The sequence below is a fragment of the Actinia tenebrosa genome, unplaced genomic scaffold (assembly GCF_029948245.1).
Source record: "Actinia tenebrosa isolate PJP-AT-01 unplaced genomic scaffold, QUT_ActTen_1.0 PGA_scaffold17__23_contigs__length_9995812, whole genome shotgun sequence".
In the NCBI taxonomy this organism is placed as follows: domain Eukaryota; kingdom Metazoa; phylum Cnidaria; class Anthozoa; order Actiniaria; family Actiniidae; genus Actinia; species Actinia tenebrosa.
Genome location: NW_028292577.1, coordinates 7,158,485 through 7,176,858, shown reverse-complemented (window position 1 = coordinate 7,176,858; position 18,374 = coordinate 7,158,485). Strand labels below are relative to the sequence as shown.

Below are 18,374 nucleotides of genomic sequence, written 5' to 3'. Positions count from 1 at the left end.
CAAATCCTCTACAAGATGTATGTGATTTTGTATGTGACATTTTTTTCCTTTGGAATATAAAATTAGCACTGTACTTGACTCGTGTATCTAATTGGAATACAATGCTAATAGACCTCTTTACCTCTAGACCTTGGACCACGTGTCATTCTCTTGAGAATAAGATTCTTTGTTTAAATTGTAACTATTAAACAAAGAAATGATACTCTATAGGGAATGAAACTTGGTCTGAAATGGGAAAATATTACGCCCAAAATTGAGGTAAAGAGGTCTACTGTCTCTTCCAGGAGAGATTTGAATAAAGCCGAAATTGGATGATATTGACATTAGTGCTGTATATTGAGTCAAACATAATGAAAATGCTTTTAATTGGTTTGGGAAACCATTTCAAAGCCGCGCAATGCTCTTCCGCGAGAAATTTTACTAATATTCCAGGTAATTTTCTTAGGAAGCCATATCGAAGCCATGTTATGTCCTGACAAAATGTTTTCCTGCACGGTTTCGCAACCGGAATTTAAAAGCTGTCGATTGGCTTCCCAAATTATAGCCACAAGCGTTGAGCACTTCATATCTATATAAGCACTATTTATTTTTAGCTCAAAATATCTCGTCTTTAGATTATGATAGCTAGAGACCCACGACGCTTTTTACGACACGTGGTTTGTACATCATCCCATAGCACTAAAATGGTTTTCCACGACATTGAAATTGCTTCCTTTAACTACCCTGAGTACCACTACGATGCTTAGTCATGGTACTGATTTTTCATAACATTGAAATGACTTCCCATAACATTGAAATGGTTTTCTTTTGCTGCACTATCATTACCATACTCACAAACGGCAGCACGTGTTTTCCACGTCATTTCATAACACTAAAATGGTTTCCCACGACATTAAACTGAATGCCAAAGGAGGTTCCACTAGTATCCCAAGTGCCCGTGCACGCTTATTGTTGTTTTCTTTGGCTTTAACCGCTGTATTTGATTTTTTTTTTTTTGGCAATGATACTTCTACCACTAATATTACAAATACTAATGCGTTGCTTTAGCATTTGATAAAGCATGTTTGATTAATTTGGCAAATAAAAGTAGCCAGTTGTAGCAGGATCTGTACTGAATCTGAAAGTACTCAAAAAGTATTTTAGTATTTTGACAAGTTTCTTTAAATCTCTTGAAGAATATAGAAATAGATATCGCTAAAAGGTATGACATACACTCTACTTAAGTACAATTGATTTTTCAATTTCGAAAATATTTATTTTTGCTGTTTTGATGGTAAAACGTTATATCACTCGCAGTGCATTCTGGGATACTAGTGGATCCTCCTCTGACTGAATGCCTACTTGTAAGTGCAAAGTGAGTTCCCAGACAAAGATAGTGAAAACTCTCGTCTTTGAGTCTTAACGAAAAACGAACTTAAACTTTTGCGCATGCGCTTTTTTCTGAAGATAACAATAATAATAATTATTATTATTATCATACAGCTTCTCATTAATCCCATATAGGTAACTGTCCAATTATTTTCTTAATTGGACAGGTCTGGTTGATATGGGATTAATTAGGCAGCTATGTAATAAGCCTTTTCATAGTTTAAGAATTGATTCCACTGCGCATGCGATTTTATCCCGAATTTCTCACCTTCTTTTGTTTAATTAAGAACAAAAGAAGGTTTAGACAAAAGAAGTACTACTACTACTACTACTACTGCTACTACTGCTGCTGCTGCTGCTGCTGCTGCTGCTGCTGCTGCTGCTGCTGCTACTGCTACTGACAAAATATATGTGATATTTATTGCTCGCCCTATGATTGAGGGTGTTTTACCTATTCATAGTTGATTTCCCATTCCATTAACGTTAAGCTTAAAAAAAGTTATGCAGAATAAACAACGGAAATACAAAGTCGCCTTAAGCTAGGTTTTCATTATAACACTTGGCTAATAAATCCGGCGCTTTTGTATAATCCGTAGAGTTTCAACGTTCTTCAACCCCCAAACACACACATGTAATAGTTTTCTAAAGGTTTTTAAATATTAGGGACATAACGAAGCATGCGTTATGGCTGAAACTCTCGGAAAATAAAAATATTGTGGGTATATTTTTAAAATCAGTTATCGGAATATCGTCAGAAAACTATTGTTCGGTTATAATGAAATAAGAACATTCTACCGAGTATTTCAATTTGTTTACATTCTTTTCTCGTTAGTTTTAATATTACTTCAAGCTAAATTATCTATAAAAAAACAGCATAAGTTAGGGAAAGTCACTTTTACTCTGTACCATCGAAAACTAAACGTTTTTTTGGGAAAATGTTAATTTTTAATTCTAATTTTTTAATTTAAATTTTTGGTTAATTTTTTGTTATTTTGTTATAATTTCAATTCAAATAATCAAATTTTTTTCGAGCAGCTGAACGATTTATAGTTGTATCAAATTCCCGTTTCATTTAATTGTTTCAGAAATATTCATCATTCTTCTTGACATAACGGTAGCCACTACGAATGATATCTTCCAATTTTTGGTATGTGTTTACTCCCGACGTGCAGTCGCTTTATGGGGAAAAAAGCATTCGTAAACTCTTCTATTTTTGATTACATACAATTAAAATCACTTAGCTTTGCTACTAAAAAAGGCGCCAATTATAGACATTTTAGACGCGCGTGCTGCTAGTCTCTTGATTAAATCTGATTGGTCAAGTTGTGTGTAACGTCAAAACCCCTCCACCAATCATGAGTGTTCAATGATCTTCCAGGACATAGACATTTAGTGTGAGTTTTGCCGGTTATTTATATTTGTATATTTGTAAACGACTATCCCCGAGGCGAGGAATATTTTTATCTTTTCATTTATGTTGAAGACTATCACATCCTTTCTTTGGTAAACAGAGCCTATCAGACCAAGTGCGGGATTCGTGCCGGAGCTATTACCAATTTACCATTAAAATTGAGTTATAAGTCCTAGTCATAAGATCAGACATTACATCGAATCTTTCACTTGTATTGGACAGAACAGGAAATGATAAAGTGAATGAAGTCTTTCCTTTTGGCCCGAAATAATGGTAGTTTGATTATCCTAAAGTCTGAAATCCATCCTTAATAATTTACCTTCAATACAACTCAGTTTCCGCGGATTGTTTGTCGGAGCGTCTATATTCTATTAAGATTCCTCTTTGATTTCGATTTTTTGTGATTTCCATTTCATCTGTTTAGATTCTAGACTTAATTTGATCTCCAAGAATTCGGAGACAAGCGTTAGTTCTACTATTGGCTCGTATGTTCGGATGCGCAATTACGAACTGCACTCAAATAAGCAGGTGAATCGGCTTAGGACAGTGTGGCCCCTCTTAAAGCTTGTCTCATCGACATATTCAAATCTAAATGTTTGAGTACCGTAAAGTCAAAGAAGACTCACTAGAGTCCTTCATTTCAAGTAAGTGAGGAAGTATCTTGTCCACGCTCGCTTTTCTACGCTATTTACGGAAACGCCGACTTTTTAACCTCTCATTTAATTTAATTTTTTTTTTTTTTTTAGATTTCGTGCTGCGGAGAAGTAACGAAAAAAATACTTACAATTACTTCGAAAGTTCAACGCTAAATTTTGCAATTAAAATAAGCGGACAGAATATTCTAAGCTAAGCTCTAAATAATAATAATTTTGGTATAAAATACACCAGACAATCATTTAACTACTAAGACTCCAGTAGATCTAGCTCACATCTTTTCTATCTTTCAGTTCCCATAGCAACGTGACGTTCAACTGTCACAAGTCTATTGCTCTTTTGTTGACTTACGGATTCAAGAGAAGAGAAAAAAGGTTGAGAGATGAGAGTACGACGTGATGGAGATTGAACAAAATGATGTCTCAATTTCACTGGAGAATTCAACGAGAGAGCTTACTCCTCCAAAGGTAAAAGAGAGTGAACCCGAAGCCGAAGTCATTGATGTCGAGAACAGGTCGTGTTTTATTCTTACACAGAAAAGCTTCCCGCGAAAATGTTTCATTCGAATATTCAAAAATCCATATCCTTTATGATCACCACTTTAGTTCAATGTAGTATACAAATATTAAATTTAAACCTGGTTATTATTTCTAGTTTAAAACAATTCAGGGTTTTTTAACTCTCGACGCAGGAAAAAAAATCACACGTATCTGGCATTATTTCAAAGGTAATCTTGAACCGTTTCTCGGTTAAAACATTTGAAAATTTTCAGTTGAAAATCCATTTATTTACGTTTGAAACCGGAAAAAAGCTGGGCTTTTAAAGAAATATCTAATTGAGATTTTTTTATTTGATTGCATTTTTATCAGAAGTTTTTACTCGGTTTTTCGATATGTCTTGTAGCTGTTTGATTGTATCTGAAGCAAGACAACGTGTATTTTTGAGTCGTTCGTGTTGATCTTAAACAAGATATTTAGTTTTTCAACTGATCTAAGATTCTATGTCAAATTTTTATAAGAAATATTTTATTGTAATTTTCTATTCGAGATTTTCGAGAAAGAATTCACATACATTTGCGCCGTGAGAAACGACTAAATTTTTCAATTTTTGAAATTTTTAAGTTACAAAAAAATTTTTCGCACATATCAATATTGTAATTTTTGAGAATAAAAAGTTTCGCTCTATTTTTCATTCTTATTTAATCAATATTCCAATCTTAATAAGTGATATTTGGTTATTCCATCGTGCTTAAGCTACGCAGTTATCGGGAAATATTTTAAATACATGCGAAACTATTCTGAATTTATTATAAGACAGATGGAAAAACCTTTTAAATGCCATCAACTAAAAATGGCAGATTTTCAATTTCCAAGATTACTTCACACTGCTTTTTTAAATAACTAAAATGCAAATTTTTCGAAAAACGCTGTCACGTTTTAACAAATTACTTTCCTATGTTATAAAGAACAGCAAAGAAGTTACATGTTCCGCGAATTGTTCATTAAATAATTTCAAAAATTCGAGTGAAATAAGTGTCAGGAGAAATTATATTCTGAACTTATACTTGAGATTGAAGTTTGAAAATATGATTGTTACCACAAAAAAATCCAATTCGAGTTACGTTTTTGATAAAAGTACAAACTATCAACTTCTAAACGAGAAATGATAAATAAATAATAATAAATAATTTTATGAGTAAAGCGTGTAAAATGTGCAAACGTGTTTTGACGTGCGTAAAATCAAGATATCTAATTTAACGGTTCATGTAATTCAGTATTTCATTGTAAATTTTCAAAATCTATTTAGGAAATATTCGTTTGATTTTCAAAAAAGACATCTGATTTTACAGTAAAATACAAAACCAACAGCCGGGGCAAAAACTCCATAATATTTTTCATTTTCACTTTTTTCAACTCAAGCATTTGCTTTCAAAACCTTGAGACGACTGTCTTGATTTTAATAGAATATTTAAACAAGGCGGCTTAATCAATATTTTCAATCTAATATGTTTTTCATCATTCAAAAGCTATCAACGTAAACTAGGGAAATGATTTCGTTTACATAACTTGTAAACCTGTCAAGAGCTTTGGTGTGTCGGTTACTTATAAGAAGCAATGAAATTTCGTGCTGAATTTTGGCACGTGAAATTTGGAATTCGGACGTGATCGAATTACAAAACCATACATATTATTTGATCTTATTTATTATTTGTTATGGTATATACGGCTCTCTGGAAGAGCATTTTTATGAAGAGATTCCGTATTGAAATAAAGGTGATGATGATGATGATGAATTAGAAACTAAAATCGCGTTTTCTTTAAGAGCATTTTATTATCGTTTTTGGTTTCATTTTTATTTCATTTTTTAAACTTTAATTTCGTGTTCAATTCATTTACCTTTATAAATTTCAGTGTTTCATTTTGTGTTCAATTTACTTTCATCATTTATTTCACTTTTTCTTTGTCGTTTCGATTTACTTATTCACTTTCAGTTTTTCATTTCATGTTCAATTCATTTTCCTCATTCATTCCTTTTTCATTTTCTTTTTCATTTCACTTCTATTCATTTAGTTCTGTTTCCATACAATCTAGTTCTGCTTCTGCTTTATGCCTATTCCTTAGTTGACGACCAGCTTGTGAGATTGAGAGAATAAAATCTGAGATGAAATGAATTGAATACAGTAATAATATAATAATCATTAATAAGGTTCATCATAATGATCACTAATAATATAAAAATAATGATAATAACAATAATAGTAATAATAATAATATAAATGATAATTAAAAATAGTAATGGTGGCGACAATAATGATGATGATGATTTATAATGATGATAACGAAGATCTCTGTGTTTTTTCACTGACACATCTCTTATCTTGTTTATATCGCAGTATAGGCACGCGCACCAGTATAATACATTCTATGACATGTTAATATTGACACAATTTGAATCATCCAAAGCTCCACGTTCATAGTCAAAATCCTAAATCCTCTTCTATCGTCACCGCAAATCGCAACGAATTCCTTCCTTCCTGGATCTCAGACAATAATATCGAAGTTTTCATTGATTAAAAATTGCAATCTTTACTTTAATAAGCTTAAAAGCTCTACCCGTCAATACTTGAGTTTCGTATTCTCGGTACAAGACTCAGCGCCAGTCTCCTGCTCGGTCACTTGAGCACTGAAACGAGACTAATACAGCAATACATTTCCCTGTGTTTACAGTTTCCACGTGTGTGACATGTCTTCAAACGATCGTTTTTCTACTTTAAATCAGTTTAAATCTATCCAAGACCTTAGAAACCTGAAAGTTAATGAGTTAAAGACTATTCTCAAGAATTTCGGTGAGCCGATCGGTGGAAAAAAGGAAGATTTAGCTCTTCGTTGCTTTGTTCTTGTTGAACGATCTAAAGGGTCCAAATCCCCCAACACTTCACCTGGCGAAGCTCTTGCACCACCTGTTACTAGTAATACGACGGACTTAACATACGAGATTATTATAAGAGAAGCAACTGGTTTGATATGGAAGAAAGATCTACGAGAATTACCGACATTTTCCTTCGTACAGCTCTATGATTATCTTGTGAAAAAGACGTCTAAGTACAGCGAGCTTGACGTGTGTACTGGAGGCTACAAGCAGCTAAGAGCATTCCAATTCTTTAAAGAAGGACATATTAAAGATTTACAACTATGCAACAAAGGCAGCCTTGTTTATTTAAAAGCAGAGGTTCTTGCTTCAATGAAATCTGAAAAGTATAAGTCAATACTAGTGTTTGACAAGACAGGAAATGACATTGTAAGAGCTGCGTGCAAGTGTACTGCCGGGTAAGTTTCAAATATTTGAAATTAGACTAAACGTTTTTCCACAATACCTCTATCACACCAATTTATATAATTGATAATGTCTCCCAAGCAACATAGATACATAAGACCTGGCATCTTCACAACTAAATTAACCTTCGTGTACAAAACAAACTATGACATTATTAGATTTTTTTTCTAGGTTTACAATAATTCCTTTTTGGCATTTTAATACTTTTTATTTTACAACTTAATATTTGTATACAGGTGTAAAAATTTAATAATTTAATTTTTAATCTAAATCTTTGAAAGTCAATAAATTACACTACTAAAATTACTAACTAAATAAGTGTGCCTATTATTCAAGTATTGTAAGATGTTTTTTTTTAATTGATGGCTTTATTTATTTATTTTTCTTGTAAACTTTTAAGTTTTTAAAAATCAATTATTATAATTTATATGATTCCACAATAGCCAGTGAACAATAGGAATAATTGGGAAAATGTTCTTATTTATTAGGAGAGGACCAAATGGATTTGGAAGATGCAACCATATTGGAGGCATCATATTTGCCATAGAGGATTTCAGCCGTAATGGTCTTCAGTCTAACACTGAGCCAGTTTCTTGCACTTCACGTCTCTGTGGGTGGAATGTGCCCAGGAACATGAAAACTGATCCCAAGCCTGTGGATGAGATAATCATTCAAAAAATCAAGTATGGGAAAGATACTAGAGCAAATGCTAAAAGCTCATTGTATGATCCAAGAGCCCCATCAGACAGACATGCAGACATTGAAGCTACCAAAATACTAGGAGAGAAATTGTCCTCTTGTTTACAAAGCAGTATCTATTTCATTGCTCACAATATCAAGTCAACTGTTCATTTAGAATCAAACACAGTCGAAATTGACAGTATGAATGAGTCCATTCCAGAAAATGCTACTGAAATAGATGAGCTTCTAGATGCTAGTGAAAATGTCCCCTTCAATGATGAGTATGATATCAGCACCAAAGCTTTCAAAAATATTATTGATTGCTATGTTCAAGCACAGGAAATAAGTGATGAAGAAGTAAAGAGAATTGAGAGGGAAACTAAAGGGCAAAGTGAAAATAATGCATGGAAAAAGCTCAAAGAAACTGTGCTTACTGCTTCAAACTTCAAGAAGGCTGCCCGTAGAACAAAAGCACCAGATACTCTGCTGAAGGACATAATGTATATTGATAATAACAACAGCCAAAAAATTATTTCTTCTCTCCAGTATGGTCTACATCATGAGAATGATGCTGTGAGCTGCTATGTGGCTTTACATCATGCAACAGGCAATACTAACCTGAGAGTTATAGAGGTTGGTACACAGATATCAAAACAAATACCAGGTCTAGGAGCTAGTTTGGACAGACTGGTACACGATCCCTCCTCAACAGATGGAATATTAGGAGGACTAGAGATTAAATGTCCATATTCAAAACGTGGGCAGACTGTTGAACAAGCATGTAGTGATAAAGAATTTTACATTACTCTTATCAATGGAAATCCTGTTCTGAAAAAGGGACATGAATATTATTATCAAGTACAAGGACAAATGTATGTGTGTAACCTACCATGGGTGGATTTTCTTGTCTGGTTTGGCAATGATGTCATAGCTATTCAAAGAGTCAGGTTTGACCATGAATGGTGGGATAAAGAAGCAATGCCAGCTTTGATGTATTTTTACAAGAGAGCATTTTTACCTGAGGTTTTCACTTGACGAGTGAAAAGAGGATTGCCCCTGTACAAGCATGGTGGCTGGCTTACTCATAAACAGTACAAAAAATTAAGGTCATCGTGATTTTATGTTAATCATTTAACAAGTGACACTTAATTTAATATCATGCATATTTGGCCTGTGAAATAATTACTAAATAATACTCTCGAGTAGTGCACTCTTATTTCATAGTTGTCCATTTTTCATAGCTGTCAAATAGTATTAACTGTCACATTGGTTTTTAAAAACAATTACATATTTAATATCCTTTTAGAGGCATTTTAGTTAACTTTTGGATGATATAGACATTAAAATGTTGCTGTTCATTCTACTGTGCATTCAAACTGATGCTAACATTATTAAGTAAAAATCATGTAAAACAATGTATCAGTAAGTTGTTCAACTTTTTGGATAATATATTTTATAATTTTGATGCTATTTTACATTCATTACATTACACCATTCATTTGTATAATAACAGTCCTTCTAGAGACACTTAAATTATTGTTGATTCAACAAATAGTACTTTAAACAGAAATACATTTTACTGTCTATAATTATTTTCCGTAGACAAACAAAAAGTGCAAGTCATGCCAAAAATAATAAATGTTCAAATCAAATTAAAATCAAATTTATGTAAACAATGAAAAGGTTAATGTTGTTGCTGCTTTTCTGGCTCGAGGAGTGGTGGGAGGAAATTGGTTAAATAACTACAGACTGTAAAAATCTGGTCCGCAACATGAGCCAGACTTAGAGGGAGAACACCATCAAGTATGTGGTAATTCTTGATTCTTCCTATTGCTCGCTCAACATGGATGCGAACTGAAGCAATCCTGGCTGTATCTTCAACTTCTTTTGCTGTCAGTTGATCTCTTGTGCCCTTGAATGGAGGCAAATTCAGGTCAACTCTAGGAGGAAGGATATCCTTTATATCAAACCCTCTGTCTGCCATGATATTGCCTCCATAATCAAGTAGTTCAAGTATGCCAGATTATTTAGTAATAGCTTTATCAGATACTCTTCCTCCCCAGAGCTTGGACACAAAAGTAATTTGTCCAGTTGGTGATATTGCAACAAGTACTTTGAAAGTGTTATGGTGTTTGTAATTTGACCAAGACTGTGATTGAGCTTTAAGTGATGATGGGACTTGAACAAACACTTCTGTACAATCGATGATGACTCTTGTATTGGGGGTAGTGTGCAAACTGGATGGGTAGATTTTCCAAAACCTCAGATTGTGTGGGGAAAGGAAATAGCAGTTTTAGTTCTAAATATAAGAAATTAATCCAAGTCGTGAAAATCTTAGAAAAGTGTCCTGGTGTTATATCAAATCTATCTGCCAAATCTTTAACAAATAGTCCAACCCTTAGACGTACTAATACCATCCAGAATTCTTGCAGCCCTGAATGGCGTCGTTTAGGGCCGGGCTTCTTTCCTTTCTCTTGGTATGCTTTAGTGTCAGGAGCAAGCTGTCCATTCCAGTACTGTAGCTTTCCAACTTTTGGTTCGAGGTACTCATACACCGCCACCAAAGCATTGTAATTAGGGAACCCCGTATAAAATAGAATGGCACTGTCATCATCCTTGAATTTTTCAATGCTGAATTTCTTTCTTTCATACTCCTCCAGCTGTTTTTTCAGAACACCTACTTGAGACTGAAGATCATGAATGATAGCAGTTTGTTTTTCCAATTTGTCTTCTATTTTTTTGATATAGTCCTCCTGCTCACCAAATGTATCTCTTTTGCTGGCAAAGGAGAAAGAGTAACTGTGCTCTTGAGTGGAGTTAGTCTCAGGTGAATCACTTTCAATTTCTGTTTGAACTGCTTTTTTTTGATAACGAGGTTTGATTGGTCCGACTACAGTGGGTTCGACAACATGCATGTTAGAGTTTTCACTACTAACAGTTACGACATTCGCAGCATCTTCTATTTCCATTTCATCCAAGTTTACATCAGTCTTTGTAGACACCGACAGTGATTCAGTCGTGACGGATGGTTCGGGATTGTTTGTTTGCCTTACTAAAACACGTCGCTGAGGCTTGACTTCACTCGATTTCCAAGGGAAAATCTAAGGTTCTGCTCCTTCTCTCAAACGGCTTCGTGTACCTCCGGGAGGCCTGTAAATGTCTTCCTTTCGGAAATGTTCTTCGCAAATTAAAGTCAGATTATTGACTGAAAAACCATCTCTTCCGTGCTGCCTTTTAATCAGGTTGCACCAACGATCTCTTTGCGGATTTTTTTGTGGAAACTTGAACAAACTCAGCCCCGACGTTCCGCCATCTTTGGAATATTGAGCATTCGAACAGCCATAACATGCACATTCTCTGCCAAAACCCGACATTTTTCGCTTCTTTTTGTGTTCCATTGCCTTCTTCTACTGATCAATCCAGATAAAGAAGGTCTTTGTGTATTATTTTGACGATAAAATCGATCGACGATCGTTTTTAAGAGATAGACTTCAAGTTTTCGCACTGTTATTTTGTATTGCTATAAGCATTACGCTGTATTAGCCTCGTTTCGACGTCAATTGACTGCGCCTGTAAGCATTGATCAGCGGTCTTCGAAATGGACGTCGAGAATTCGAAAAGGGAGTATTGACTAGGCTAAATTCAAGCTCTTTATTTCCTCTTTGGCAACGGTTAAAACGGTTACTAGATAATTTGATATTGTAGTAACTTATAGAGGCTTTACACCATTACGTGATGGCAGCCATGACAAGAGGCACAACAATAAAGCCTTTTCCCCCAGGGAAGCTGTTTTTTTATCTCATGTAAATTTTACATTCCTTAACCTGTGATCACGTGGTTCGAGCGCGTCAGCCTGTTCGTCATCTTCGTCAACTGCGTCACACTGGCCATGTACGACCCTTATGACAGACACTGTCAACAGCTGCGCTGTACAGTACTCGAGATTCTAGAACACTTTATCTTCGCCTTTTTCTTCCTGGAAATGGTTATCAAGATGATTGCAATGGGAGTCCTAGGGAAGAAAGGTTACATGCAAGATTCCTGGAACAGACTAGACTTTGTTATAATTATCGTAGGGTAAGCACGTGATCGTGACGTCACAAACACTTTGGTAGCTTGACGCTGACTCTTTTTTACTGTCAGCGCTAGGACTCCAATGTGTCAGTCATATGCCGGGTTAAATTTCATCTTTGCGCATGCGCTCTATGACTTTGTTGTTTATATCAATAAAAGAGCACAAGTTAGTGCTCGTCCAATCAAAGTCCTAGCACATGTTCAGCACGTGGTTTAATGGCTAAAGCCACGCGCACGGAACACGGACAATATTTTCGATTATTTATCCCTTTCTTGTCAATCTTTTTATTGTGTACCTGGGTGACGCTTTGATTGTTGTGTTCTCTCGTAGAATCGTAGAAAAGTTAATGAAGGGAAGTGATTATCTAACGATCATCCGGGCCTTTCGAGTCCTTCGTCCTCTACGAGCCATCAATAAAGTACCAAGTAAGACTTATTCTCTTATTCTAATTCAAAAATTCTAGTTTGATCTGCGAGTGTAAAGGAACTGGGTGGTGTAGCAGTAGTTCACTTGTCTCTAACGTTTGGGTTTCGTTTCGATTCCTGGGCTTGGTACCACACGTGATTAGAGTTTATTTGGTCTCTCCCTTGATTGGAAGGGTTTTTTCCCCCGCGTTCTCCAGCTTTCTTCCCACTCGCTAAATTACAATTCTATCTGTGACATAGCCTTGCCCTGACTTTGATTAGCCCAGAGGTTGCTTCAGGATTAAATCTGTGAGTAAGTCATGCGCTGACATAGATCAGACCAGAAGTTATTTCAGGGTTCAATATGTGAGTTAGGCTTGCCCTGACTTAGGTCATCCCGCAGAGTTTGTTTCAGGGTTGGATCTAAGAGTTAGCCATGCCCTGACTTAGATCAGCCCAGAGGTGGTTTCAGGGTTCAATCTGTGAGTTAGCCATACCCTGACTTAGATCAGACCAGAGGTTGTTTCAGGGTTCAATCTGTGAGTTAGCCATACCCTGACTTAGATCAGCCCAGAGATTGTTTCAGGGTTCGATCTGTGAGTTAGCCAAGCCCTAACATAGATCAGCCCAGAGGTTGTTTCAGGGTTTGATCTGTGAGTTAGCCATGCCCTGACATAGATCAGACCAGAAGTTGTTTCAGGGTTCAATCTTTGAGTTAGCCATGCCATGACTTAGATCATCCCGCAGAGGTTGTTTCAGGGTTCGATCCGTGAGTTAGCCTTGCCCTGACTTAGATCAGCCCAGAGGTTGTTTCAGGGTTCGATCTGTGAGTTAGCCATGCCCTACCATAGATCAGCCCAGAGGTTAATTCAAGGTTCGATAAATAAATTTATATTTTTTTTGTGTGTGATTTCTAAACAGATATTCGTATACTAGTCACTCTCCTATTGGACACGTTACCAATGTTAGGTAATGTTCTTCTCCTGACGTTTTTCATCTTCTTTGTGTTTGGAATAATCGGTGTTCAGCTGTGGCAAGGAAAACTTAGAAACAGATGTTTTGCGGATCTGCCAGAGAACAGTACAATATTGCTCGAGTAAGTCACGTGATTAATATCCGCCATTTTGAATACCAAAGGTGGACATTTTCAAATTTAGGCCCCGTCCACACGTATCCGGAAAGTTTTGTATCCGCAAAATTTTTTTTTTGCGGATACGAAAATGCTCGCGTCCACACGCAGCGTATCCGAATCGTTTTCACTGTCCACACGTATCCTGAAATTTCTTGATCCGCCCTGTTGCACGCTAGTGCCTAGTCCATTTGACGGATAGTTTTTCTTATTGAGCATGCGCAAAATCGTGTTTACGTCATCGTATTCGAAAATTTGCGGATACGACCGTCCACATGTATCCGTATTCGGAGCGTATTCGAAAATGTCTACACTGGAGACCGTTTTCGAAAATTTCCGGATACGGATACAAAAATTTCGGGCACGTGTGGACGCAACCCGTATCCGCAAAATAAAATTTGCGGATACAAAAATTTCCGGATACGTGTGGACGGGGCCTTACACCCGTTTTTGACTTATGCAACCTGGTTATTTTATTTCATTTTTATTTTATTACCTTCTCCAAAGAATAAACGAAGCAACTTCAGAATATCCGGCCAAGCACTTTGTTTTAGCATGAAGCAAGTCTTTTGAAAACGACGCGATAGCGATGGAAGAACAATAGAAGGATTAAAGATAATAATATTATTAATAATGTGTGCTTATCATTTGGTCTGGTATTCTGAAGTTGTGCCGAATAAACATGACAAATGGACCAAATCCACTTGGGCGTAATATTTTGCCTATTTTAGACTACATGTCATTTCCATGAGAATAAGATTGTCTGTTTGAGTCGTATCCATATTCATGTGCCTTCTCATGTGCAACCGTTAAACAAAGAAATAATACTTTAGGGAATGATACGTGGTCTGAAATGGGAAAACAGTGGGTTAGGTCTATTAAAAGCAGCATAAGTAGGAGGCAGGGTGAGGGGGACAGCGTAACCAATTACTGCGGGCTCAGCCTGAACGACTACTGACGCTTGCGTTCAGATAAAATAAATAATATTAGCATATACCAACTTGTGTACTTCCTAAGAACGCGCGCGCTCATTGGTTAATTGGAGGTGAATATTGCACGATATTCAACTCTGAATCTCGGAATATTGAGTTGGAAACAAAATGGCATCTGTCGGCAATCGTTTTGCTACAATTTCCGATGAGGAAATTGAAAAATGAAAATAAATGCCATCACTATCAATACTAAAGAGGCAACGAATTATGGCCCAAACGTTTTGCTAAAAGTTTTGCTAAACGCTTTGCGTGAATTTGTCACGCAAACTAAAAGTTTCTGTTTGTTTTTATTGAATTATTGCATATAAAAATAAGTTACTCTGTACACAAGTTGGTAGATGCTAACACAATTATTCGCCTCAGGCTCAGTGAATATTCCCCGATATTCACTTCGCCTTCGGCGAATAATTGCTAATTATCCTCAGTTAAGATATTGTTTGTTTTCAGCTTCAATAAATCTCTGTTCTACAAACCAAGTTTTGAGAAGCCAGATTTTCTCTGTTCCCTTCCAAAAGACTATGGCATGACGAAATGCCCTTCTGACGTACCTTCATCATATCAGAGCAAAATGCTTTGCACCCAGTCCCCCTATGACCAGTTAAACCGTGCACAAAACAGCAGCCAGTGTGTGGACTGGAATCGAATCTATAGCGTGTGCAAAGCAGATGGGCCCAATCCTTTTCATGGGGCGGCGTCTTTTGATAATATAGCTATTGCTTGGATTGCAATATTTCAGGTCAGTTACCTATCACGTTTTCACATGATTATGATTCATGATTTATATAGCGCCCTTTCTAAATGGATATAATCAGGAAGACGTTTTACATTGAGTTTTGGATTAAAGCTAAAACGTCTTGATAAAATAGCTTAAATGCACTTTTGCGCATGCACAGACAGAAACTCGTAAAAAATAATTCCTTGGATTTTGTCCAGTTTATTACTGTTAAATAACTTTGTATATCTTGAATTTTTATTTTTTATTTCTTATGGTTGATAGGTGATCACACTTGAGGGATGGTCAGAGCTCATGTACCTGGTACAAGACTCGCATAGTTTGTGGAACTGGATTTACTTCATCATTCTAGTCGTGGTAAGCTGTACCATCCAACCAATGTAGCTGGTTGTTGTAAGCAAACCAATCAAATCTTTATGTTTCCAGATTGGATCGTTCTTCCTGGTCAACCTGTGCCTGGTCGTTATCACCATGCAATTCCAGGAAACAAAAGCCCGCGAAATCGAATTGATCGAAGAGAGCCGCAAACGTCAAGGTGTGAACATCTCAAGCATGCAAACCTACTCGTGCCTCCAAACCGTTAAAAACTACATCCGTTCCAAACGGGCTGTCAAGAAAGAAGACGTTCATCATCATCATCATCACTTCTACCATCATCATCATTTTCATCATCACCTTTATGACTGCTACTCGCCTGCGTCACCGTTATTTTTAACTCCTACCGAAACAAAGCCTGCGTTCTTTGCTGGTCAGCAGGAAGAACCAGCCAGAGTTCCTAGTATAACAATTGAGAGCGTTGATAATGAGAATAGCAATGAAGGGACAACAGGGGTTTCAACCAAGCCGTTTCTACTTCCTCCTGAACAGTTCATACCAAGAAGGGAATCAGAGGCTTCGCTTTTCGCGGGCGCCATTTCTATCCATACTGAGGCCTCCTCCTCCGTCCATGATAAGGAAATTCTAACAACTTCAAGTGTGACCCTGACAGTCCCAGGATCCCATTCTGCCGGCACGTTTGCCGCTGCTCATGCTACTGCGTGCGCAACATCTTCTTTACCGATCATTAAAGTCACTGAAGACAATACTCTTGCTTCTGCTCATGCGTCGGCTTCTGCAACCGCTGCTTTGAGTGCGGACAGATTTCAGTCGCGACCACGAAGTTCTAGCGAATCTTGCAGTAAACCAAAAAAGCGCCACGACTTCGACTTGATTCCTTCACCGTCGAGTGCACGACGTTATCAACGACGTCATAGCCAGCCATTTGGTGAACAAGAAATCGAGTTGTCAAAGCGCTCTCCCATGAATTCAAGAAAATGGCTAGATTTACAAGAAATTGAAATGAAGAAGCTAGAAATCCAGACCAATCAGCTTCAGAAAGAATCATCATTTGTTAGAAAAATTAGCATAAAGCGCGGGAAAGATGAAAAGCATAATTCGAAGAGTGATGATTCGATAGCGTTGCTAGGAGACGGCGGGATAGCGACAAAACAAGTGATGTCAAGTGATGCACATCAACCAAAACCTTTGGAATGTCACGATAATAATAACGTCGAGGATGTTGATGAAATGAAAAGTAATTATATTGATTCGTTTCCTTCATTTCTCATTAATGTTTTAACAAATATGGCTCATAAATGGGTTCCCGTTTAAGCCAATCAAAACGCATGCATGGCAGCAATATTTCAGGTCAGTTGATTATCTTACCACCGCATGCACGTTATTTGACTCGCTATTGCGCATAAGCAGAAATCTTTACATGCGAGGAAAAGCGACCATCGGAAACTACACCCGGTCCAATCGAGCTGTCAAGAGAAGATATTCATCATCATCATCATCATCATCACTTCCATTATCATCTTTTATTATGACTGCTACGCGCCTGCGTCACCGTTTTTTAACTCCTATCGAAACGAAGAACAAAGGCTCTCTTTAACGTGAATCTGTCACGGAGCTCTAATATAACGTGTTTTTTTTTTTTTTTTTAATCGTTTGTGGTTTATCTACAGGCATTGATAATAAAGTATATAAGAAATCAACCGCTTCTGAAGACTTGCATGCCGGACTCCCACAAAAGGACGACGATATGTACGACAGTATGTTTGACCTGCACCAGTGCGACTCGTACGACGTCGAGCAAAACAATGGATTGTGCTATCGCTTTCGTAACTTCTGCAGAAAAATTGCTGAGAGTAGACACTTCATACATTTCATTATGACGTCCATACTGCTGAATATGGTCTGCATGGGTATGGAACACCATAACCAGGTAGGTTCTGCTAACTTGGGAGGGGGGGGGGGGGAATATTGGGATCAAGAGGGTCGTAAGGGATCAAAAATAAGCATACCTTTATCAGAAAATTAGGGGCAATTGATAGTTTTCATGGCGGTCATGTTGGAGGGACTTAACAAAAGAATTGTCAATGAATTCTTTTGTTATATCCTCCAACATGGCCGCCGTGACTTTTGTTATTTAATTCTCTTGGGAATGGTTGAAAACCATCAATTGTTATGCAACAACGGAGAGGGTGAAATCCCACCACTTGCCATGAACGGTGTGTTACTAATGAATACCGCCTGCATGAGTATAAGAAATCACAAGGTTGGTGAAGTTGGTCCATACTGATGATTATGGCCTGCATGAATATGGAACTGATGTTACATTAGTTATTTTCTATTTTACAGCCCGAAGGACTAACGAAAGCTCTTGACAAGTTTAATATCCTCTTTGTAACGATCTTCTCGGTGGAGATGGCCATAAACCTTCTTGCTTATGGCATAACAGAATATCTTAACCAACTACTCAATGTTTTTGATGGATTTGTTGTCATAGTCAGGTATGTGAGTAACGCAATCATCACTGTAACGCAATAGATTTTGGGCAAATATTTTACCATAACGCTATAATTTTGCTACGATGCTTTGAGATGCACAATACACTGTAGTATGTTTTACTCAGATCCGCGCCATCTCTTGTGTTCAAAAATATGTCATTTCACGCAAACCCGCAAATTATTTGTCACGCGGGCCACAAAGTGGTCACGTAAGATTTAACAGCTAAAAGTTCAGTTGTCACACAATATCCGCAACTTCTTG

The 18,374-nt window shown here is 36.8% G+C and overlaps 2 protein-coding genes and 1 non-coding gene across 6 annotated transcripts in view; 2 read left to right on the top strand and 1 right to left on the bottom strand.

Moving 5' to 3' along the window:
• Window positions 1-18,374, top strand: part of LOC116288703 (voltage-dependent T-type calcium channel subunit alpha-1H) — a 59,042-nt gene that overhangs the window by 20,279 nt on the left and 20,389 nt on the right. For all 4 annotated transcript variants that reach the window (XM_089031550.1, XM_089031549.1, XM_031695522.2 and 1 more), the window contains 9 exons: window positions 3,727-4,013; window positions 11,783-12,025; window positions 12,354-12,448; window positions 13,349-13,523; window positions 14,996-15,284; window positions 15,546-15,638; window positions 15,708-16,854; window positions 17,288-17,547; window positions 17,964-18,115. In XM_089031550.1, coding sequence (XP_088887676.1) covers window positions 3,832-4,013; window positions 11,783-12,025; window positions 12,354-12,448; window positions 13,349-13,523; window positions 14,996-15,284; window positions 15,546-15,638; window positions 15,708-16,854; window positions 17,288-17,547; window positions 17,964-18,115 — 2,636 coding nt within the window. In that variant the 5' untranslated portion in view covers window positions 3,727-3,831. The remainder of the gene's footprint in view (window positions 1-3,726; window positions 4,014-11,782; window positions 12,026-12,353; window positions 12,449-13,348; window positions 13,524-14,995; window positions 15,285-15,545; window positions 15,639-15,707; window positions 16,855-17,287; window positions 17,548-17,963; window positions 18,116-18,374) is intronic.
• On the top strand, window positions 6,557-9,180 carry LOC148910387 (uncharacterized). The gene is made up of 2 exons (XM_089032064.1): window positions 6,557-7,260; window positions 7,756-9,180. The coding sequence occupies exons 1-2, from the start codon at window positions 6,677-6,679 to the stop codon at window positions 8,981-8,983; spliced, it is 1,812 nt and encodes a 603-aa protein (XP_088888190.1). The 5' UTR covers window positions 6,557-6,676; the 3' UTR covers window positions 8,984-9,180.
• On the bottom strand, window positions 9,246-11,381 carry LOC116290709 (uncharacterized). The gene has a single exon (XR_016120113.1). It is a non-coding gene; the product is annotated as an uncharacterized LOC116290709 (transcript).